Here is a 25,989-nt window from a genome sequence, read left to right as displayed (position 1 = left end):
TCCCTCAAATATCTTTCTTGAACATCAACGAACATTTTATTATAGAAAAAATCACAAATCACAGCTTCGGGTTTTCATTTAGAGGTAAATTCAGTTTAAAAAGTCCTAATTTCGCATGTTTCACGTAGTTTTGTGAATAATATCTCGAGTTTTAGTAATCAGATACCTGTTATTTTTCCTCAAATGTCTTTCTTATACATCAACGAACATTTTAGTGAAAAAAGAATCACATGTCATCGCTTTGAATTTTGATTTTTAGACGAATTAAGTATAAAAAGTCATAATTTTGCATGTTTCACGCAGTATTGTGAATAATATCTCAAGTTTTAGTGATCGGATACTAAATATTTTTCCCTAAATGTCTTTCCTGAGCATTAACAAACATTCTAATGTAAAAAGAATCATATGTCATCGCTTTGAATTTTGATTTAGAGGCAAATTTAGCACAAAAAGTCATAGTGTTGCATGTTTTACGTAGTTTTGTGAATGAATATCTCATGTTTTAATAATCAGATACTAATAGTTTTCCTCAAATGTCTTTAATGAACATAAACAAAAATTTTAATTGAAAAAGAATTATATGTCATCGCCTTAAATTTTGATTAAGAGACAAACTCAGCACAAAAAGTCATAATTTTGCATGTTTTACGTAGTTTTGTGAATAATATCTCAAATTTGAGTGATCAGATACTAATAATTTTTCTTCAAATGTCTTTTCTGAACATTGACAAACATTTTAATAAACAAAGAATCACATGTCATCGCTTTAGATTTTGATTTAGAGGCAATTTTAGCACAAAAAGTCATAGTTTTTTCATGTTTTACGTAGTTTTGTGAATAATATCTCAAGTTTTAGTAATCAGATACTAATAATTTTTCCTCAAAAGTCTTTTTTGAAGATTGAAAAACATTTTGATCAAAAAAGAATCATATGTCATCGCTTTAAATTTTGATTTAGAGGCAAATTCAGCACAAAAAGTCATAATTGTGCATGTTTTACGTAGTTCCTGTACACCTCAAAGACGAAGGGAATAATATCAATAAGATCAGGCGTTACGGAATTCCATTTTTATATAGTAGAGAAGATATGCATGATACGACAAGATCTGTTCTCTCAAAAAAAAAAATTTCAGGAATAACCGACTTTCTGGCACTAAGAAAAAATTTCCGAAACGGGAGAGTGAATTGAATTTAACATAAAAGATTTGAATGCAATTCCTTATACGGCCAAATACCGATCGCCAATAGTGTTGCTTTCAAAAACTTAAAGTTTGATAAGTCGCAAGCAAGGTTTCGCTACCATTTTTATTCTAGCCTGTGTCTCTGGAAGGGTACTTACCCCACGGTTCCCCTCGATAAATCCGGAACAACGGAAAATTTCGAAATGTCTTCTACTGTCCTAAAAACTATGATAAATTTGTGATCTTTTGAAAAAGGTTCGATCAAAATCGGTTTAAATCTCGCGGACGGGCAGGTAAATGAATTTTCATTTTTTCGGCTGCGGAGGGGTTGGGTACGCAAGTGTTAAAGTGCTCGATATCGGAACGAAAAGTTAGGTCTGGATTTTGGTCTTGTCCGGTCTGACTGAAAATCGGAACGAGCCTGGTCCTCGTGGTTCTGTGGTTAGCGATGTCGGTCGGCTAGCTCTCCCACACGGTTGTGATGTCGGGTTCGATCCCGATCAGGTCGAGGATCTTTTCGAGCTGGAAATTTTCTCAACTCAGCACTGGGGCACGGTGTATCGTTGTACTTATCCTACAACATGCAAAATGTTGCAAAAACAATATCGGTAACGAATTCTCTCAACTCATAATCTAGTTGATCGAGACCGCATTAGCCCTCCAGGCTAGCGTACGATATTGTTTATTGTTCTGTTGCGGTCCGTTTAGGGTGCAGTTCGTTTGGTCTATAATTTGGGAACGAATGTTGCCAATGATTTCAATAAAACCTTAGTGAAAGAATCAATCATAAATTCATATATGCATGTTAGAAACTGTTTGATTCAAAAAGAACAATTCAAAACAAGTTTTACTATTTATTTTACTATTTATAACTATTTTTAATTTGATGTATTTTTTGATAAAACAAATTGAGGACTAAATAGTTACACACAAGGCTGACTTTACAGTTTTCCTAACGAATGAAATATTTATCGAATTCTAACTCTGCTTCAGGGGTTGCGATGTTTAGTGTTGAGAAATCACCATTTGTGATTGGACACACATACTCATTATACTAATATTTATCATAAATACCTAAACTACTAACAATCCCCTTATTAAAAAAAATAAAATAAAAGCTTGACGAAATATGGACTTGATAAGCGACTGGAACTGATCTTGCGTTCAACTATGCAATCCAGGACTTTTTTGTACAGTTCTTGTCGTGTCAACTAAATTTGTTCTCTGTTCGAGTATGGAGCGTGTTTCTGTGACATTGACTTTGACATTGACATTGACATTGACTCCAGAGGCGTGGTTAAGGAAAGCGGTCGCAAACTTCATTTGTTTTCAAATTGCTGAATCAATCACCACTGAATCTTGTACATTAGAGCTCTATAGTAGCTTGTGCTGAATGATTTCAATTTTCATCCATCTTATTAGAGTGCGCAAGGATCATTGACTTTGTTCTTTCTAAAGATCCAGTTAGGATCACCGTGCCGATTCGTATACAAGGATACTCATACAAGAGGTATATTTCTGTGATATTGATATTGCTGTTGAGCAATACTAGCAACATAGGAAAATTTTAATATTTTTTCAATTGTCATTTTTGATCTGGCTGGAACTTTGCACAGATGTTCCTCTAGGCTAAACATATTTTTCTGCGGTATAATTTTTTTTTTTGAGTCACGAATAACTTTTGAAAAAAAAATAGTAAAATTGGTGAATGGTAATGGATGATTAAGAATATTTTAAAAGCCAGAACGGTTTTGGCTAAGTTGAAGATAAGATTTATTTCTTCAAAAAACAAAAAAAAAATGACTGCAAATACGCCTCAGTTGAAGTCGTGTCGCATTCTAAACGTAATGTTCAAGCTATACGGAAATGTTGACTGTTTACACTTGCTAAAAACATATTTTTGTAATTTTCAACCTAAAGGACGATCTCGGAGAAAAAAGAGGGAATCGTTTCAAAGAAGTATCACACATTAACAACGTCCTACGACGATATAGGCAATGATTTTATGCTATTGACTTTAATAGCTCAATCGAATTTAATAATGGTTCATTATGTACAATAAGTTAGCCATCATGATAAAATTTTAAATGTCGACAATTTTTTATTTTTTCCTCTTTTTCGAGTAAAGTTTACCTTGCCTAATTCTCAATTTTTGAAAAACGAAGGTCAAATGCGTGTAATCAATGAGAATATTTCTCATGAATGTCATCTTCATGGGTGCCGTCAGGGAGAATAATTAAACTGGTAAACACAGGTTTTGTTCAAAATTGGAAAAAATTAAAGATTCTAACTTTTCAACCATTCCTTTGAATTTTGATGCTCCTAGCAAAGATAACTTTTTCAGAGATTTAAATAAGTTTTCCCGTAAGCAACGAACGTAGAAGCGACGAACCCAGCGAGCAATTATTCTGCGGCGTTTTGATGCACTTCTACATTTACTAGGGGCCTCAAAACTTTTAGAAACGACCAGAGGAGTGCCTAGAACAAAAAGCTGGCCAAAATAAGAAAAAAGTTTTTCTAGGCTTTTTGGTGCCGCTATATTTTTTCTGCAGCTTGAATAAATGCTTTACGAAATGGAATCACTCGATTAAGTTTTAACTGCATTTACATATGCTGAGAGTGCTGTAAACATTGACAAATTTTCAAGCTTCTTTTTTGGGAATCGAATCATTTATACTAACAACTTGTGCCAGGCGTCAAAAAAATGACATTTGATCAATATTTTGCAGTAAATGAGTTCTCTATGTTCAATTCCAGTAAACCGGTTGATAGAAATTCCGGTACTAAAAAACTATAACTACTCTTAAAAACTTTTCGAAATTAGTGATTTTTCTGTATTTTCAAGCTTTTGCAATATCAAAAAAAGGTAAAAATTCCGTGGAATCCTATCATATAAACTTCGTGGGAATGAAAGTTCATCACGAGCATATTCTTTTTAGTTTCTCATCCGGAAACGTCCGGATTGACATTTGCGACCCGTTTGAAAAATGCTATTTTTAACAAATTTTGACGTTAAGAGCTTACGCGTACATGGGAAATAGAAAAAAATAAAATACCTAATGGGTCTCTTACTCATGCTCCAAACAGAGTTTCGCTTCACAATCAAATATTACCCAAAATATTGCCAAATAGCAGCGAAAATAAATTTGGCCTGGTTTTCACTCGAGTTACTCCTCTGTAGAACGGTTAAAAAAGTTATAATTTTTTCATTTTTCCAGTTAAAGTTTAGAGAAATTTTCCTTCGCTTCTGTCGACCAGTGCAGTGCTATCAATTACCAATTGTCAATTGAAAACGACCGTGTTACTCTACTGATTTTGATGATGTTAACGGACAATCTGCTGTTGCCAAGACGTGTCAAAATCGGCTAAAACATGAAATTGTATTAAACTGCTAAATGCTGTTATTCCCTTCCAGCTGTTCTTGAGATACGATGGTGGCCTAACAAGCCAGTCGTCGCAGGTTCGAATCCCGGTTCGGGTGAGAATATTAGTGTCAGTAGGATCGTAGCGCTAAACCCGCAATCGTCCTGTACACTAAACCAGTTGGCTGCGATGTCTATGTAAAATAAACAGAAAGTCGGTTCCGATACGGAATGTAGCACCAAGGCTTTGCTTTGCTTTAAATGCTGTTCATTTGAAAATATAATAAATTACAATTACTGGTTACAAGATGATTTTACTGCAACCTGAAGGGAGGGTGTTGACTTGCAAATTTTCCGCTCGGGTGTTACCCAGCGTTTTGCCACTGATTGTCATGAATATCTCAGCAATTTTAGATGAAAAAAAAAAAATCTCAGCAATTGTAATCAAATCCTCCATTCACTCTCCAAGCTCGATAATTTTCTAAGTACCAAGTCAATTCATTTCAGAACCAAACATTAGAGACGAAAATCGACTTTCCGAAGCAAAAAATTTGCATGAATGTGTCGAAATATATTTTTTATGCTAAATGTCTTGCATTAAAATAATAAAATAATCAAAATGTCTATGAGTTTTTTTTATTTTTTTGAAAAAAATCGACTTTCTGGGAACTTTTTAGCTGAGGCCAATGGAATGTCTGAGAAAAATATAGTCCTTCGAGTTTCGTTTAGCGGTAGAGCTCAAAGTTTCGTGTTCTCACCTTTGGATGAAAAATTTCAGCTCAATGGGATTTTTTCGCGTTCGTAGTGATCAAAGGTTTATTTTTTTTGACCGAAGAAAAAATTCGAAGCTCAATTCGTTCCTATAAATTCCATTGGCACCATAATCGATCGGCTGCATCATGAAAAGTTGGTTGTACGCAGAGCCGGATTTATGGGGGGGCCCAGGGGGCCCGGGCCCCGGGCCTCCACATTTTTGGGGCCCCCACAAATCAAGAAAAAGATTTTTTCTTTTTTAAAAAATGAGATTCAATCAAAAGTTTGATTTACAGTAAGAAAATTTGAACAGAACATTTCAATCTGACACTTTCTTTCAGTTTTATTTTTTCGCGAGCGCCAATATCACAACTACATCCATAAGAGTTCACCTTGGATTCTCTTGGAATGACACACATTAACACACCATTTGAATCGAACCAACGCACATGGGAAGTGAAGCAGAGAAAGAAAATAACCCACGAGTTTTTAATGCATTGCTTTTGCTAACTTGTCCGAATCAGGGATACCAAATGTGCTTTGCAAAATGCAGATTTTCTGAGTTCGTGTGCAGATTTTATTGACCTGCAGATGTGCGTAGTATTTTTCCTAGTTTCTATTATTGTCAGAGTCGTCTTATATTTGCGCAGTCTTTCTCAAATTGTGTGCAAATTTTTGCCTGTGGATCGCAATTTTTTCAAATTGCGGTAGTTTTTTTTTAGGTATCAAGAAAAAAAATCGAAGATTAAACTTATTAAAAATACCGCACAGTGCGTACCACTGTGAATAATGAAAGACAGTCAAACTTAGCATTATTAAGTTTCGAGTACGAGTATACTGAAAGAGTTGAATGTTGATTATTTAATCAATAAGTTTTCTGCAAAAAAACTCGTAAAGCATAGTTTACAGTTCCAAGCGAAGTGAAACATTTGACAAGTAAAAAGGCGTAAATTTTCGCTTGCGAAATCTGTCGTGAAAACCCGTTTGTGGAACACGCAGGTATTTCTTTTTTTTTTTTTTATTCTCGCTTATTTTCCGTCGGTCTAGTTCCGCCACTGTTGTGGCCAATCACCGACGCCCAGGGAGGCGACTCCACACCCAGGACCCTAACTCACGACCCGTTTATTAACGGACCGGCGCCAACGGCTTTACTTCCTCATGCGATGGAAGGCGTGATCCCAGAGATTTTTCGCCTCAGAAAATCTCCCGGTGTCGGCTAGGATTGAATCTAGACCAGTTGGGTTGGTTGTGAGTGGATGTCTATGTCGGCGGTGGGATTCGAACCCAGGCGTCAAGCGTGGTTGGCAGAGACGTTACCAACCACACTAGGCCCCCGCTCTACACGCAGGTATTTCACCAGTCTGCAGTTTACAGTTTAAGTGAAGCGAAACTCACGAGTTTACACTCCGAGCGAAGTGAAAATTGGCTGCAACTGACAGAATAGAAACGCACGCAAGTTTTCGCTTGCTGCTGCTTTTTTCACTAGCGTTTGCATCCGGGAAAAAAATAAACACAAGTGAAAAAGATGAGATCCACAACCTTTGATTTCGCTGGATCGAATTTGTTTACAGTTCCAAGCGAAGTGAAATTCTTGCAGGTTGCATTTTTCACGAGCGTGAAAAAATGAACGTTTTGCATGAGATTTTCACCTCGCTTGGAACTCTAAATAGGGCTTAAGAGAAAATTCTAACAAATTTTTGGTAATTTTTCAATAGCAAATAAATGTTTTTACCTCGTACGATGAAAAAAATGTTTTTTTTTAGGGGCCCCGCACTATAACTGGGCCCCGGGCCCCCACAATCGTAAATCCGGCCCTGGTGCAAGTTTATGCAAGTGTTAGTTTTTCAATTTCCTTATTCAATGTTTTACAGGGTTAGGGTCCTTAGATAACATTAGAAAATCTGGAAAGTGTTCATTAGTTAAGGAACAAATATTTTTTTCTCATGAAACAATAAGTAACTCATCGGAAAATAGTATAAAACTACGCTTTAGCGGATATTTTTTAAATTTTTTATTGGCAGAGCAAAAACAGCTTTTTCCTTTGTGTTGGATTCGATTCTCTTTGCTTTAAATTGGAAATGCTCTCTAGTGTCTTTTATCTCTGCTATTTTATACTGAGAGGCCTCCTGAATTGTTGAATTGTCATCACCGCTTTTAGCTTTATCGGTTTATCAACGTTTTTCATATTTTAGCGTAACGTTCTGTCACTTTTTTTTCAAGTTTTTAAGTCTCTTTTTGGTCACTTTTTTCAAGCTTTGAAGTCACTTTTTTCGAAATTTTGGTCACTAAAGTCACTTTTTCTTACCAGTTTGACCACTTTCAGCCCTGAGTTAGTTCTAAATTGAATTTATTTCAGTGCATTCGATGTTAACGTTCACCAGCAATCCCTCAAATATTAATTAGGTTGTTTATGTTAGTTTTCTTCCTGCCCGATAACGAATGAGCAAATGCCTGCCAAGTTCACTGCAAAGACGCAAAAATTTAAAGACCATTTTTGATTTGACCGTTCAAACTTTGCACTCGAATTTGGCTTAGCAAACTAAGTATTTCTAAGTCACAGATGGAAGAGTTTTTTCTGAAAAGTAATGTAAAGTGATGTAGGCAATCCATCTCTTTTACCAATTTCAGTATTCGGTGGCATTTTTAGAACTAGTTTTCCTTTCCACCCTCGTGTTTCTGATTTCTTCCGGTATTTCACAGATTTTCTAGCTATATTCTGTGAGCAGCCAATGGTTTGAAAGTTTTACCTTCATATTGTAGTTTTTGATCAGCTGTTTGTATCGGGGCTGAAATGTGTATCGTTACCCTTTACCGTCGAACAAAATATTATAAAGCCAACTTATGAAATGTTAGTTTATCAGTACAGACTAACTATTTCAACTCACAGAAAACCGTAAATCAATATTTTACAATTAACAAATTATTTTTTCCACTTAAAATATTGTCAATAAGTTTTTTTTTTTTGCTCACGGACAAAATACTATGACTTTTGACAGATAGTGTTGTTCTATCCATTGCTTATAATATAATAATCTAACACAGATATTGCGTTCGAATATGCCTTATACACCAAAGTCGCTTTTTACGCGAGGGATACGTGCCGCGGAAATTAAGGAATCCGCGTTATTTCCGGAATCCGCGTAAAAAAAATCCGCGTAAAAAAACCGCGTAAATTCCGGAATCCGCGTAAAAAACCAGCGTTAATTCTGCATTGCGAGTGAAGGGAAACCGAAATCCGCGCAAAAAAAATACAGCGTAAATTCCGAAATCCGCGTAAAAAAAACCGCGTAAATTCCGGAATCCGCGTAAAAAAAACCGGTTAAATTTCGGAATCCGCGTAAAAAAATCGCGTGAAAAGCGACCTTAGTGTACATGATAGGTTGAATTTTGATGAATTTATAAGCAATGCTCACACCTATTATTTTTCCCACCACTGTTCGCCCAATCGTCTTATTGTCAAAGCATGAATTGTATAATATTGATCATACATTCTAATGAACTTATGGTTTTTGTTGGAAAACCATGGATAAATTAAGAAAAAGTTGTATTTTCCTGTATATTGAAAATTTTTCGAACTTAAATCCAAAATAACTCAGAAACCGATGCATTTAGAAAGTCTACTACCACAGGGTAGCAAAAATAGATATAAAAAAATAAAAATAGAAAAAGAGTCGCGTGTTTTTTGAAAAAATTATAAAAAATCCACTCTTTTCCTTAAATCGAAATTTATCGTTTATTTCAATTTTTTAGTCAAAAAAGTTTGTTACAGTGTATATTTTTTATCTCCTAGTTGGTCTCGAGATACGACTCTGGCCTAACAAGCTAGTAATCGTAGATTCGAGTCTCGGCTCGGAAGAGACTGTTAGTGTCAGTATAGAATTGTAGCACTAGCCATGCAATTATCATGTACACTAGCGGTTCTCAACCTGGGGTACGCGTACCCCTGGGGGTACTCGAAAGCCTTCACTGCCCATAACCGCATAATTGTAACATTTGCAAAATTGGTTGTTCGAGCAAATGACACTTTTATATTTTGACCTTAAATGCATTGTTCCCAATATATTTTTGCAAATAGACAGTTCAACTAAACTTAGTATCACGAAGAAAGCACTACTTTACACTATGTAAACGTTGAACACTACTTTTGAAGTCAAATTGGTTGAAATTTTTGCAATGATACTTTTATGCCGTTACTTTCAAGCTACTTTTGGAATAAATTACAGTGGAAATGAAGTTTTTCTTGTATTCAACAAGCATGAGCTGAACATCAGAAACGGATCACCGGTAGTTGGCTACCGGACCAGAATAACTTCCGAGTTTCAAAGGATGCAGAAGTGGATTTGGATGGAAGCTTTTATGACAAAAAAGTTGAAAAGGTTAAGTAGTGTTACAATTATGCGGTTATTTACGCTATGTGACAAAACAACTTGGTATTTTTTACGACTTTTTTCAAACAAACATTAGCATATTTTTTCAAATGTAAAAGTACATACTATTTTAAGCATGTCCCAATAAAAAACGCAAAATCCATAAAATGTCGAATGTTACAGTTATGCGATCACAGGCAGTTCAGGGGGTACGCGAAAGAAAAATCAGTAATGGCGGACAAAGTCATTTTTCTTTGTAATTCTTTACTTTCTATTCAATGTTGTTCCTAAAACATGACTGTAGCAATCAAACAAACCAAGTTGAATTTGAAACCTGATCTAGACCTCCACAACATGATATACCACTACCACTCTCCCACTCTGCGAGAACATTCCAAGCCAGTACAATTGATATGAAAAATATCGCCGAGGGGTACGCGGACAAAGAAAGGTTGAGAACCGCTGATGTACACGAAACAAGTGGCTGTGAAGTCTGTGTGTAACAAATATAAGGTCGGGTTCCGAATCGGAATGTAGCACTCGGCTTTGCTTAACTTTATTTTTTATGAGACACTAATTATTACCTACATCTCATTTTCAGTCAGTTTTTGTATACAACAAACGGTTTCTGAGCTACAATGCTTTGAATAAAATCTATGACAAAATGCATACGCCATTTTAGAAAATAACTCATGGGTCTGAAAAAACTCTCCATCAATGAAAAATGCCAAAGTACGCTAAATGCATTTGCAAAGTTTCATTCTAATCAAAAATGGTCGCATAGGTCATTTGGCGCGACTTTGCTGGTAAATATGCAATTCCACAAAAGACGGGCAATCAATTCAATCGACCATTTTTGATTTGACTAAAACTTTACCTAGATGTTTCTATGGGCAAAACATTTTGTGCTATTTTTTTAGTTTTTTGAAACACGACTCAATTTTGAGAAGCTATTTAAAAGCTATTCTAATTTTTTTTTGAAAACTACAAAAGAGTACCTAAACATTGAAAGTTGTCTATCATGGAGAAATAAGGAAAAACAAGTTATAGGGTAAGGAACGGCTTAAGCAGTGGCGCCTATTTAAATCAGTCGAAATAAACGGGCCTCAATCTCCTGAATTTTGACCAATATCGACGATTTTAATGATGAGAATGAAAACTCTGATTAACTAGCTGTCTTATAAATAAATAAAATTCCGTTCAACACAAAAAAATCTATGAAAAAACATCAAACGAAAAACGATATTTGGGTGCTGAAGAAAACCCCTTGCGAAACAGATGCATTAGACAGATTATTGTTGAAGTTTGCTAAATCGGCCTAGAATTTGCTGATAAAGAAATAGATAGAGAACAAATTGATATAGGCTTATAATATTATTTCACCTTACATATTTCGAGTATTTCGTCTCAATACACAGGCGGCTCCTAAAACTGCTTAAATATGTTCCCTACCCTATATCTTGGTACTCTCGTGATATGGTACAAGAAGTGAAGCGGATTGCGGCAGCGAATAGGGCTTATTATGAATTGCGTAGCCAGCTTAGGTTCTGTAGCCTACAAATCCGTACAAAATTTGCCCTCTACAGGACTCCGATCCTCCCGGTGGTGCTCTACAAACGAAGAAAGAGGCCGATCGACGAGCGCTTGGGGTCTTCGAGCGTAGAATCCTGCGTTCAACACTGGGTAACAAACTAGAAAACGGGGTGTGGTGCAGGCGCAAGAATCACGAGCTGTACGAAGTATACAAACACGCTGATATTGTCAACCTGATGAAACACGGCAGGCTACAGTGGACTGGCCATGTAGCACAGATGGCGGTGAGCGACAGGCGAAGATAATATTTAGCAGAGAACCGGATAGAGGCCGACAATAATCAATAATAATTCAATTATTTACTATTACTGCCAACAGACATAAAATAACATGTCCTAATGGCTATTAATATAGAAGTCGACGGAACAGTAACAAAAATTTCGAGCGTATAACACTAAACGATAAATGATAATCAAAGGCTTGTGATACTCTGTTGAAAGCGCGTTGTATACCTATGATGGCACTGTTAGAGCTGTAGTTGGTTCGACGAAAGGGAAATTGCAATGCTGGCATCCTTCGCAGAGTTCTAGTGGGGGCATTCAGGTTGATTTGGCGAAGAATGGCAGGGCAGTAGGCTCGTGATGTCAGGATATTTGATACTAGCATAGCACGTGCTGTTTCTCGGCGTAGTTGGAGAGTGTCGATCTGAAGAAACTGACAGCGATCCTCGTGCCTAGTATTACGCATAGGTTGCCGCCAGGGGAGCGTTCGAAGGGCATACACGAAAAAAAATTTACGATGTATTTTGTGGTCAAAACAGTTAATGGACAATACTTTTTATTGTAACCATAAAAAACATGGTACTTTTACTGTAAGCTTGCGAACATTTGTGGTTATCACCATGTTTTAACATTCGATGTTTTTTGTTGTTGAACCTACCACCAACAATAATTTTACCATGAAAAACATCGTCAGTGACTTCTAAATGTATGGGAAAAGTGCCTGAAAAAATGCTGTTAAGATACATAGCAACCCCCCTTTTTCATGGTAAAAATGGCAAAAACAATGTTTTTTATTGTTCTGAACAATGATATTTAATGTAAAAATGATGTATTTACAATAAAAAACATGGTTGAATTATGGTAAAACTATGTACAATTACAGCAATTTTTGATGTTTTTTGATGTTATTTTTTTTCGGGTAACGTACAAACCGCCGCTGGATCTTTTCGATTCGATGGATAGCATTGTTATAGTGAGGGATCCAGACCGTTGAACAGTACTCCAGTGAAGACCGAACCAGCGAGCAGTAGAGCGTGACCAAACAGTGGATATTTTTAAAATCACGCGTCATTCGGAAAATAAGTCCCAGTTGTCTGGAAGCTTTCGCTACGATGAAAGATATATGCTGTTTAAAGGTGAGTTTTTCATCCAGAAGCACTCCGAGGTCCTTGATGAGTTCGACTCGTTGTATTGGAGAACCGTTAATGGTATAATTGACATGTAGTGGCCGGAGTTTTCTAGTGAACGTGATCACGGAGCATTTGGATGGGTTAAGTGTCATTCGATTCAACTCGCATCAGTTGGCGAATATGTTAAGTTGTTGCTGAAGAAAAGTGGCGTCGGTGGTATGTTTTATTTTGTTGAAAAGTTTCAAATCATCGGCGAATGCTAAACGAGGGCAGTTTACGGAGTAGTGAACGTCGTTGAAATAAAGCAGGAACACTAGTGGGCCAAGATGACTGCCTTGGGCGATCCCGGAAGTAACGGAAAACGATTGGGAGATTTCGTCGTCGATTGTAACACTCAGCGTACGTCCCGCTAGATAGGATTCTAACCAGCTCAGAAGGTGGCCGCTGAATCCGTAACGGTCGAGTTTAGCGACAGCAACGCGATGGTTTATTTCATCAAATGCGGCTGAGAGGTCCGTGTAGATCGTGTCCGTTTGTGATCTTTCGATAAACCTGTCGACAACAAAACTTGTTAGGCACATTAGGTTCGTCGTACAGGAACGTTTCGGTAGAAATCCGTGCTGTTCGTCAGCTATGCTATTCTGGCAATGCGAGGTAATAGGTTGCGGCACGATTAACTGGAACAGTTTAGATATAGCACACAGAGCTGATATTCCACGGTAGTTGTCGATTTGCGTACGTTCACCCTATCACGCGTCATTCGGAAAATAAGTCCCAGTTGTCTGGAAGCTTTCGCTACGATGAAAGATATATGCTGTTTAAAGGTGAGTTTTTCATCCAGAAGCACTCCGAGGTCCTTGATGAGTTCGACTCGTTGTATTGGAGAACCGTTAATGGTATAATTGACATGTAGTGGCCGGAGTTTTCTAGTGAACGTGATCACGGAGCATTTGGATGGGTTAAGTGTCATTCGATTCAACTCGCATCAGTTGGCAAATATGTTAAGTTGTTGCTGAAGAAAAGTGGCGTCGATGGTATATTTTATTTTGTTGAAAAGTTTCAAATCATCGGCGAATGCTAGTCGAGGGCATTTTACGGAGTAGTGAACGTCGTTGAAATAAAGCAGGAACACTAGTGGGCCAAGATGACTGCCTTGGGCGATCCCGGAAGTAACGGAAAACGATTGGGAGATTTCGTCGTCGATTTTAACACTCAGCGTACGTCCCACTAGATAGGATTCTAACCAGCTCAGAAGGTGGCCGCTGAATCCGTAACGGTCGAGTTCAGCGACAGCAACGCGGTGGTTTATTTCATCAAATGCGGCTGAGAGGTCCGTGTAGATCGTGTCCGTTTGTGATCTTTCGATAAACCTGTCGACAACAGAACTTGTTAGGCACATTAGGTTCGTCGTACAGGAACGTTTCGGTAGAAATCCGTGCTGTTCGTCAGCTATGCTATTCTGGCAATGCGAGGTAATAGGTTGCGGCACGATTAACTGGAACAGTTTAGATATAGCACACAGAGCTGATATTCCACGGTAGTTGTCGATTTGCGTACGTTCATTCTTCTTATAGACCGGAAACAAAAAAGCATGTTTCCAAGCTGTAAGAAATCTTCCTGTGGAAAGCGACAAGCGGAACAAAAAGCTCAACGAAATAACTAAAACCGGAGATACACATTTTTAGCAACGATGCAGAAATACCATCTGGACCAGGAGAGAAAGAGTGTTTAAGTTTAGTAGCGGCAGCAGTAATCATACTATCATCGATGTTGATGGAGGCGATGGAACGTCCAGTAACGGGAACGTTATTGGCAGCTTCAAAAACTTGATCTTCAGTGAGAACTTCATTACTGAATACGCTCGAAAATTTCTTGGCAAACAGTTTACACATTGCGCTGGAGCAATCTGCTCTCTCACCAGCAAGCTCCATAGTAGAAGGCAGGCCAGCTTGCGTCCGTTGCATGTTGACGAAATTCCAAAACTTCTTGGGGTCTGTCTTTAATTTTTTTTCCATGCGCCGTCTATAATTAGAGTAGCAACGTCGTCGTAGTCTTTTGTATGCATAGTTAACTTGACGATAGTGATCGCGTAAACAAAGCGTACCACTTGCTGAAGATCTTCTCAGTGCAGCGTTTTTCAACGATTTCAGGCGACGCAGTGCTGATGATTGCCAGGGAAGATACTTCCGATTGCGTACTTTGGGAACAAAGCGTTCTAACAGTTCGCAACAGATAGATGTTAAATCATTTACAGCCAAGTCGATGTCGATAGGATTTAAAGCATTAGTCCAGTCAACGTTATGTAACGCGCTTAACAAACCATCATAGTCAGCTCGACGAAAATTGAATCGAGTCGAGTTTGATAAGAATAGGGGATCGATACTGTATCGATGACAGTACAAGAGCCGGATGGTGAGGTACGGTCTTAACAAGAGGGTCAGGTGCGTATGCCATCTTGGGGGCCGTCTCGCTAATACTGACGAAGCAACCATAACAACTAATTCGGGATATGGTCACGACTTAAAAAAAAATATCGTTAAAAGGCACTCACCAGTTCTGGCTCTAAAAATATTTGTAATCATCGATATCTTTTTGCTTTTCTCCTAGAAATATACCACTCGACTCAGTTCGATGAACTGAGCATTTTCTGTATGTATGTATGTATGTTTGTGTGTGTGTGTGTGTATGTGTGTGTGTATGTGCAACTTTTTTTTCTCACTCACTTTTCTCAGAGATGGTTGGACCGATTTTTATCAAATTAATTGCAAATGAAAGGTCTAGTTGCTCCGTAAGTTGCTATTTAATTTCTTGTAATCGGATTTTTAGTTTAGAGGTTATGTATCAAAATGTGACAATCACATTAATATCTCAGAAACCACACAACCGATTTCAATGATAAAAATAAATCGTAAAACGTATAGTTCAAAAGTTATTTAAAGAAATGTTACCCAGAGGCTGTTTAAACTCACCCATTTTTCTCAGAGATGGCTGAACCGATTTCCACGAAATCAGTTGCAAATAAAAGGTCTAATGGCCCCATAGGACGCACACCATGAAATTGCTCTAACTTTTTAACCGTTGGGTAGAATTTAATGAAAATTTGGGTGGATTTTGTTCATAGTGCATTATTTATATCCTGCAAGTTTTAAAGTCCTGTGATCAAAACTCGCGGAAATGGAGTCGAAAGAAAAGCTCGTGCGTGATAAAAACTTGCGCATTCATCACGAGAACAATGATCTCTCGCATCGTTCCATCGCTAAACCGTTGGGAATCGCGAATTCCACGGTGTCGCGAGTGATTAGGCGGTTCGAGGAACGATTGACCGATCGGAAGCCCAGAAGTGAAGGAAAAAGTATTCCGTACAACACCAAAAATCACAACCGCGTAGTTGGGGCCTTCAACCGAAACCCGAACGCCTCCGTTCGGGATGTGGCTAAGAAGCTGCACCTAAGCCGAAGTTTTGTCCAGAAAGCCAAAACTAAGGCTGGGCTTCGAACGTTCAAGGTACAAAAGGCCCCTAATCGCGACGAGAAGCAGAAAAAGTCCGCCAAAACCCGTGCCATGAAGTTGTACCTCAACATGCTGACGAAAGTTGAATACTGCATCATGGACGACGAAACATATGTGAAGGTCGACTTCAAACAGATCCCCGGCAACATGTTTTTCACGGCCAAGGATAAGTCCAGGGTTCCGGAGCATGTCCGCATTCAGAAGATGTCCAAATTTACGAAGAAATTCCTGGTTTGGGAAGCCATCTGCACGTGCGGGAAGCGGAGTGCACTTTTCGTGACCCAGGACGAGATGAACGGACAGGTGTACATGAAAGAGTGCCTCCAGAAGCGGCTGATTCCTCTCCTGAAGGCCCACAACGTCCCAACAATCTTCTAACCGGATTTGGCCTCATGCCACTACTCCAAGGACGTGCTGAAGTGGTATGCGGACAATAAGGTCAATTTCGTGTTCAACCCTCCCAACACTCCGGAGCTCCGCCCCATCGAAAAGTACTGGGCGATTATGAAGCAGCACCTTCTTAAACAACCTAAGGTAGTAAAGACAGTCGAGGAACTGAAGAAAGTATGGGTTTACATGCAAAAAACGGTTGATTCACAGGTTGTGCACAATCTTATGGCCGGGGTTAAGGCCAAGGTGCGGGCATTTGCGTATGAACTGTAAATAAAATACGAGTAAAATGGTAAAATGAAGTTTAACTGTTATTTTTCAATCCCTGAAAATTTGATGACAATCGAATGAAAACTCGAATTTCGCGAATCAATTTTGTGTGTGGCAGTTTCATCGTGGACACCCTTTATTGACTTTCATTCAGTGGTGGGCACCGCTAACCGAAAATTTAGCGACGCTATTCGCTAAGCCGCTGAGGGGCCATCCACATACCACGTGGACAGCTCAGGGGGGGGGGCGTTGTAAAATGTCCACGGTCCTTACAAAAAAAAACAAAAAAGAATTTATCTGGGCATTTGTCCACGGGGGGGGTAATAATCGTTAAAAATCTGTCCACGTGGTATGTGGATGGCCCCTAACCGAAAAATTTAGCTCGATAATCGCTAAACGCTGAACGCTAAACCCACATTAGCGGAACTTTCGCTAATCGCTAATCGCTAACTTATTAATATGTAAATACTCATATCGCTATATTTATTGCTCGTGTTATGTGAAATTTGGACCGCTTTGGTCTATTGTTGTGGCGAAACAAACGAAAACAAATACTTTTGAGAGGTATTTACAATAAGAGGTTCACAAAACGGTGATCATACTTGATTTTGTGAAAACATTGAGTTACAAAAGTCATTTAGCTTGCATAAAAAATAAATACCTTAGGAATATTTTTTTAAAAATTCAATTATTATTATCTGAATCGAAAAAGTAGAACCAAAGTTGTCATAATTTTAAGCGCATTGCAATTAACAAAAATTCAATCTAGACCTTGAGCGTGTCCTTTTAAATGCTCCTGTGGCTTGTACGATAACTGCAACTCCGTTCTAGGGTAAAAAGACTGACTTGTACTTCTGTCGTAAAGAGAGGAACTCTAGACAATTCAGACAATTGAGCGTTGTGTGAAACATACGTTCCAAAAGTAACTTTAGCAGTAAAGTATGTTCATCTTTCGAAGTAATTTTCGTATGCCATCAACAATTCACAGTTTTTCCAAATAGTTCTATTGTCGCTTCTCTACAAAATTTAGCGATTAGCGTTTCGAAGGCCAAAATTTTAGCGACGCTAACCAGCTCAAAAATTAGCGAAATCGCTAAACCGCTAACTGGATATTAGCGTCGCTAATTAGCTTATTAGCGATTTCCTAAACTACGAAACCAATTTTTCACAAAAATGGTCTCAAATAAAAAGACTGCTTCGAATATCCTTAACCAATGATTTTTACGAAGATTAAGACTGTCATTCAAAAGTTATTAAAATAAACGTGTTCCGGAAGCTGTTAAAACCCACTCATTTTTCCTAGCGATGGACCGATTTTCACAAAATTAGTATTGTATGGAATGTCTAGTTGCCCCATAAGACCCTGAAGACCCCATGAATTTTATTGTATTGTAGTCTTTTTTTACACGATTTTTTACGACGATTTTCTAAATAACGCGATTTTTTTACGTCGTTTTCTCAAATAACGAGTTTTTTTTACACGATTTTTCGTCTTCGCGTAAAATTGTTACAGTAAGTGACAGTAACGGTAACAGACTATAGTAGGCTGTTTTTTACCAAAGATAACTAGAACAAGATACCTAACTTTCATATTTTTCATACATTTTGAACACGACCGATTCCCGACGGTTAGTGCTGCCATCTGATGACATAAATTCTCATAAAATTGTCACTATGAGCAAAACCGATTTATCGTGCATAGCTCGTCATAGATCGTTGAGCTGTTAAAGATTGTATATGAAAAAGGTGTAGCAGTTTGGTCAGCCCGACGCTTAAGATAACATGCAAATCAATGATATTGTCATTTTTTGCACTTAGTGCTGTTGCCATTTTTTTTGCACTTCAAAGTACAGGTCGAACTCGATTATATACAGACTCGATTATATATTGACTTGATTATATATGATTCGATTATATATAAAATTGTATATAATCGAATCATAAAAAAAAATTTTTTTTTCAATTTAAATATAACTTACCTAAAGCAGCAATGTCGTATAGGGATCATCCAAAAATACGTAACGCTTGGGGGGAGGTAGAGATCTGACAAAACGTCGTAATCAATACTAAAATTTTTGAAGATCTATACAAAGAGCGTTACCTAGAGGAAAGAGGGGGTCGAAAATAGTTTTTATTTACTGTACGTAATTAATGGACGTTCCCTTCAGTCTAATATGACGTAACGCAACATTTTTTGACCCAAAACGTTGATTTTGAGCCATAATGTTTCAAGTAAAGTAAAGCTGATCTAAAACAGAAATATCGCGAGGGAACGTTTACAAATTATGTAACGCTCAGGAAACGGGAAAGAGTGTTGGGTTGGCAAAGTGTTGCAACCCATACGGAAAATTTAAACAAAAAGCATGGCAAAAGGGGAAAGGAGATCAAAAATAATTATTCTTGCGGTACGTTATAAATAAGCGCTTCCTTATTGATTCATAAAAGCCCGTTACATAACGCAAGCAGGGCTGAGGAAATTTTTTATGCCTGGTGTGCTGAGTATTGGAAACATGCTAGACAAAGTGGTGAGGGTTTTCCAATATTTATGTCACGTTAAATTTGAATGGACCCTAATATTACTATTTCAATGTTAAGGTTGAGGTGATAGAGATTGAATCTTTTCAAATACTTATTTTTATGAAGTTGAAATCAATACATATATATTTGTATGTACATATATTTTTGTAAGAAAGGTTTTTTGCGACTTTAAGGGGGTTAGTCAAAAAAATTCTACTTATTTATTTAAAAACAACAAAAGATGTATGCAAAATAAACAAACAAAAAATTTCTGATTCGATTATATATACATATATTTTTGTAAGAAAGGTTTTTTGCGACTTTAAGGGGGTTAGTCAAAAAAATTCTACTTATTTATTCAAAAACAACCAAATATTTATGCAAAATAAACAAAACAAAATTTTTTTTTCTGCTTCGATTATATATAGGATTCGATTATATGTAGTGAAAAATTTTCGGTTTCAGGTCTCGTTGTACCCAAACTTAAAGTTTGATATGTTGCAAACCAGGTTTCAGAACCATTGTGCATATGGTCAGGTTCACCGGGGTACCCGATTTTTGCTTTATTAACCTCAGCAAGAGTGGAAAACTTGGCTGTAGAGCGTGCTCATAGCGATTATCAGGAAGTTCTGCTGGTACGCTCAATTTTAAATGACGCGCCGATAATTCTTGATTCTTCCTGAAAGTTTCATGTTTGAGAACTAAACATTCGTACACGTTATTATCATTTTTCGGATGGCAGCACCGTAATGTCGTTCACATGGATACCAAAAAAATGTTCCACCTTTCAGTAGTCATGTCTTGGCCTTGTCGTTGATTTTGACCTGAGATTTTGACGTTAAGTATACATCATATTAACAGTGTATAAATTAGTTCGACATTTGCTCACGTACAGCGACAATCATGTCCGATGAATTCTGCAAGAGTCAGGTATCTTGTTCTAGACATCTTTGTTTTTACGCAGTTTTATTTTTACACGTTTTTTACACGATTTTTTCACGACATTTTTCCAAATAACGCAGTTTTTTTACACGGCACGTAGAATCGTGTAAAAGAGAACTTTCCGTAATCGGACTGTAAATTTGTCCATTATGTATGGAAAAGTGAAATCACGTTTTGAACAGAAACATATTCCAAAGACTGCTTAAACTCACTCATTTTGGTTGGATCGATTTTCACAAAATTAGTGTCAAATGAAAGGTCCAGCTACCCCATAATACATTTATTTACACTGTAATCAGACTGTAACTTTGTCTGTTTTGTAGCAAAATGTGAAAATTACAAAACTTTATTACCACAGGAACAACACAATCGATCTGAACAAAGTTGGAATCAAATGAACGAGCTACCTTCAAAACCCTCAACCAATGGATTTCATTTTGATTGGACATGTGGTTCATAAGTTATGTAAAGTTATGTACTCCGAAGATTTTCAAAATCAACTCACTTTCCTCGGAGATCGGTTTAGCGTTTTTAGAGTCAAGTAAAAGGTCTAGTTGCCCCAAAGATTCTAAATTATTTTATTACAATCAGACTTTTACTTTAACCATTATGTATCAAATTGGAAAAATAATCTCTTATCTCAGAGATTACATAACTTATTTGAACTAAACAGGTGTCATACCAACGGGTTGTCTCTAACAAGTAATTTATTTCATGATAATCTTCCATGTGGATGTTTAATGTGGAAAGAAATGTAACCCAAAGACTGTTCATAACCAACTGCTTAGAAAAAAATGTATCCCAAAAGATGGAAGCCGCAATTTCGGATTTTGAAATTAAATATAAAATTAATTCTCGGCCTCTACCTGAAAACCCCACAGTGGCAATCATGAAAAAATCGCCTAATATAGTCGAAACATACTTCTTCAAATGTAATTTGTATGTGTATCTGTACATGTTTGTTAGAGATTGTCGGGTTTCGGGTTTTCAAACCCGAAACCCGACCCGTACCCGACGGGTTCGGGTCGGGTTCGGGTTTGAAAATATTTGAAAGTGTCGGGTACTGGTCGGGTTCGGGTTTGGTGATAAAAAAAATTTCGGGTTCGGGTCGGGTTCGGGTTTGAAAATTTCGGGTTAGTTCGGGTTTGGGTATGAAAACCCGAAACCCGACTATAAAATCTATGAAATCTCGGGTTCCACAATTTCGGGTTCGGGTCGGGTTCGGGTTTCATAAAAATAAAATTTTCGGGTTCGGGTCGGGTTCGGGTTTCGACAGAAGAAAAAATTCGAATTCGGGTCGGGTACGAGTTCGATAAACATCAAACCCGACCATCTCCGAACATTGTTTGTATGTGTAGAAGTATGTTGGTATGCTTGTGAATGTTCAATTTAAAATGGTCGGTATAATTGTGCTGTTGGCTACCCAATTTTATTATGAAACCAGTAGAAATTGTATATTAAATCTCAAAATCGTTCTCTTATGTTTGTAATTGGTCATTAGAGTGCCAATAAAAATCGATTTTTCGAATATCGTTTAGCGGTAGGGCTCAGAAGTTTTGTCTTCTGGAAAAAAGTCCCCATACAAAATATCAGCCCGATCGGACATCTAAAAAAGTCCCCATACAAAATTTCAGCCCCATCGGACTTTTTTTTTTTAAAATCAACTTTCTGGGTCTTAGAAAATTTTCGAGTTGGGGCCAATGGCATATATATAAGAAAATCAACTTTTAACTGCTTTAAGGCACGTGTTTCCGATGTCCCATCGAGCTGAGATTTGACATGGGGACTCTATTCGAGTAGACGAAACTTTTGAGCTCTATCGCTACGAAATTCGAAAGATGATTTTTTTTGTATGCACTAAGGTCGCTTTTTACGCGGCTTCCGGAATTTACGCGGTATTTTTTCACGCGGATTTCGGTTTCTCCTTACTTGGATTGCAGAATTTACGCGGTTTTTTACGCGGATTCCGGAATTGACGCGTTTTTTTTACGCGGCACGCATCTCCCGCGTAAAAAGCGACTTAAGTATATATGCCATTGGCCCCAAGCTCGAAAATTTTCTAAGACCCAGAACGTTTATTTTTACAAAAAAAAATTTTTCATGTTGACACCAAATCTCACCGTTTCATGCATTTCTAAGACATATGGCATCGAAAAAAAAATTATGTCGATAATTTCATGTATCACTACCAAATCTCGCAATTTCATGCCATTTCTAAGACATATGGCATCGAAACCATTTTTTTTTGATTTCGACAATTTATCACTACCTGCTTTTTTCACCAATATTTTTCGTGAAACTTTGACCGCTTTGAGGCACGTGTTCCCGATGTTCGATCGAGCTGAAATTTTGCATGGAGACTTTTTTCGAGCAGACGGAACTTTTGAGCCCTACCACTAAACGATATTCGAAGGTCAATTTTTTTTTCATACATCTCATCGGCACTCTATTGGTCATGCATGAAACAAAATCTTTTATATTAAATCTGAAAATGAGAAGTGGTGTAGAAATTAACATATAGAGAAATTACACTCAAACTGAAACGTCAAGATCAGTTATTTGTTGGCCTGTTATGATTTCTAACAAATGATCTGTGACTTTCGAAATAACTCACTAGGATTGATGAAAATTTCGTCGATCGTCACTCGTATTGATTGACTATTAACTCGTGGTCCCACTAAACCATCACCGTTGTTTCTATCCATCCAGCTCTGAATAATTCTGTCCCAAACGCTCAAAATCTGAAGCTTAAGTTTTCTTGCCTGTATCGGATCAGTGTCGTTGAATATATCGTCCACATATTGTTCTATGTGTGATCGCCCGTACTTATACGCGTTATCAATAATGTTGTCCATCGATTGCATATCTTAAAACAGTATAATAATGTTCTAATGTATCGTTAGATTATATTAAAGTGTCGATTCTTACCAATGGGTAACATTTCAATTAGTTCTGGTCGATGCGCCAAAGTGCGGTTTACTAGATTGCTACCAAGTTGGGCAACAGCGATTGTTTCAGAATATATTTGCGTAAACGCAAATAAACTGATCAGCATAACAAATACACTTAGAAGGCCAATCATAAAAATTGAACTGATATCATCTATGTAAGATCGTATTTTGATACAAATGTACCAGTGGATGTTAGTGTTCATTCTCAATATTCCGGGTAAGCAGAGAGGCAAAAGTGCAGCATGACGGGGAAAGAGCCATACTTTCAGCATTTCCCAGAATTTTTCTAAGCGTTGTGATAAGTATTGTATAATTCCAAGTATTTCTGCTAAACGCTTAACCAGATGTAAGCTTATCGGTATAATACCAAGAAACAGAATCCACGTGTGTATCCAAATTAGCATTGTTATGCAACTATAAAAGAGTATCCTAAAGTACATATCAGATTCTAGTGATTCCTTGTTTTTATCACCAACTTTATTGGCTGCACTACTTATATGCGAATCAATCATCGTACTTGACAGTCGTGGAGTAGATACATTCAGTTGTAGTTTTGATTTGATTTCTTCCATTTGCGAAGAGGCGTCTAATGTTGGTACAGGAGCAGGTTCTACTCTATTTTCATCCAATCTATAGCTTGTTACATCCAGAAGACTGTGCCATTTGTCAATAAACCGAACGTTTTTATCATCTCGTTGTAGATTATAGATAAAACCGATAGTGCCATATGTAAGTAAACCTAAGAATACAGGTACTTGGAGCGCGCCGAGGAAACTGCATCCGTATCCAACGATCAAAACCCACAACAATTGACCAACGACTAAGAATGGCGTTGAAACCTCCGCTTTCCACAGCATGCATACACTGATCACATACAAAATGATAATTAACAACAGCTGTAAAAAAAAAAACAGTTATTGTATTACACTATCTCATTTGGTAGAAAGCACTTACATACCATTTGCAATGTCAAGGAACTTAATACAGCTTTAAATAACGAATGGCTCCAAACGATAAAATTCCAAATAAGTAAAAATATTTCAGTCGGTGCAAACAAAAGTGCTAGCCGTAACAACACAAGACCACCACAACCAACCCCAATAATCCTGATATGCCCCATTAACCACTCAGTCAAAAACTCGCCCAAGGAATTTATGCCCTGAACTGGCGCACCCAAAATTCCCACAATCAAATGCTTTTCATCTTTTTCTATTCGTTCGATCCAGTGATTAAGTCCTTCAGCTAGACGCTTCTTGGCTGGAAACAAAACAGCACCGAACAAAAAAGCCCATAAAAGTGGTTTGAAGAATGGAGCCAACACCATGGTCACTCCGATGACTACTGCGACTATAGCCACCATCATCACATTATATAGAGCATTACGGAGCGGTTTTTCGTGCCCCTGGCTCCGCAGCATTAGCCAGGCGTTAAACAGTCCGTCAAAAGATCGTTTCAATGGTGCAGGGCTTGGTCTAGTACTCATTTTTTTAAAGATGCAACACTTTAAAAATTTATCACTTTTAATAAATTATTGCGAACACTATATTTTTTTTTCCATTACACTCAAAAACACAATAGACCGAACATCGCAACTTGTTCACGAGAAATTTTGACTTTTTATTTATATTGATGATATCATAAACACGAATGTTAGGGGAAATGGATCAACTATGTATGGGTATGGCCTTTGCCTCAGGTCTTAGTCGCCTGTCGAATGAGAATAACAAAAAAAATTACGAATGATAAACATGATCAGCTGATTTAACTTTTAGCGAGTTTCTTTATTCCAACATGTAGGGATGTGCGATACTTTATCGATGCCGCGGGTATCGATTCTTTTCTTTCGATATATCGAGTATTTGGCATCGATGCTTCAGCAAGCAGTATTATCGGATATCGATATATTTTCATTTGATACTCGAAAAATATCGGAAGAAAATTCGCGTTGGCGACGTTGCTGATATTTGCATGTGAAAACATGAGAAAGAAGGAAGGAAATATTCTTTTGTTGTCACGCACATTATGACAATTACATACGAGATTTCCCGCAGGTGCAAAAACCCTTGAAAATCTCTTCTAACGCTCGCAACACCGTCAACACGAATTCGTGGAATTTGTGCGACGAAGAGCAAACAAAACAGCGCGATTTTTGTATCTTTCTCAAAGCGTGGCTTTGAAGCATGCACACGTAAATTCGCTATCGATGAACTGAAAAGTTTACAACACAAATTGGTTTTTTGTGAAAATGTTTTTTTTTTAATTTTTTCTACTTCTGCCCGACGAAGATAGTTTTAGCACGAAAAGATTCAGCGACTTCTTTACTTAGAAATCAGTGCCAACGGTGCTAGGAAAAAAAAATTACTTTCGGAAAACCGGTTTTTTGAGATATGCTCCGAAACTAAAAAAAATTATGAATATTTGAACAGAATGTTAACAGTCATTGGTTCAAAGTTCATAAAATTACTTTCACAAGTCATCTTATTGGTTTTGGGTGTTATGGGGATATGCCCCCGAAATATTCCTTCCAGAATAGATCCTACTGGGGCTTTAAGTGGCCATAGAAACAATTAAATACCAATAATACATCCAATATTTTCAGAACCACGATAATCGCTCTTTCGTTTTTATGTTGATAGTTGCCTTAACGATGAGTGCTTTCTTTTCTCTAATATACAGTTTTCTCTAGCGGCGTATACAGTAGTGTGGGTTTTCCCTGACTGTCCGTGATACTTATCACTAGAATCGACAATCGGAAAATCGTCGAGAAAATGAATGTTAATAAAATATGATTGTCCCTAGGTT

The 25,989-nt window shown here is 37.4% G+C and overlaps 2 protein-coding genes across 5 annotated transcripts in view; one reads left to right on the top strand and one right to left on the bottom strand.

Annotated features, from left to right (window-relative positions):
* Window positions 1-25,000, bottom strand: part of LOC129718489 (transmembrane protein 245) — a 61,854-nt gene extending 36,854 nt beyond the window's left edge. For 2 of the 4 annotated variants that reach the window (XM_055669306.1, XM_055669305.1), the window contains exons 1-3: window positions 24,146-25,000; window positions 23,165-24,083; window positions 22,851-23,102 (exon numbers count right to left, since the gene is read on the bottom strand). In XM_055669306.1, coding sequence (XP_055525281.1) covers window positions 22,851-23,102; window positions 23,165-24,083; window positions 24,146-24,670 — 1,696 coding nt within the window. In that variant the 5' untranslated portion in view covers window positions 24,671-25,000. The remainder of the gene's footprint in view (window positions 1-22,850; window positions 23,103-23,164; window positions 24,084-24,145) is intronic. The other 2 variants (XM_055669307.1, XM_055669308.1) reach the window with 2 other exon arrangements.
* Window positions 1-25,989, top strand: part of LOC129718488 (uncharacterized protein K02A2.6-like) — a 333,122-nt gene that overhangs the window by 284,393 nt on the left and 22,740 nt on the right. The window lies entirely within an intron of this gene.

Source organism: Wyeomyia smithii, chromosome 1 (assembly GCF_029784165.1).
Source record: "Wyeomyia smithii strain HCP4-BCI-WySm-NY-G18 chromosome 1, ASM2978416v1, whole genome shotgun sequence".
Lineage (NCBI taxonomy): Eukaryota > Metazoa > Arthropoda > Insecta > Diptera > Culicidae > Wyeomyia > Wyeomyia smithii.
This window is presented reverse-complemented; position numbering and strand designations above follow the sequence as displayed.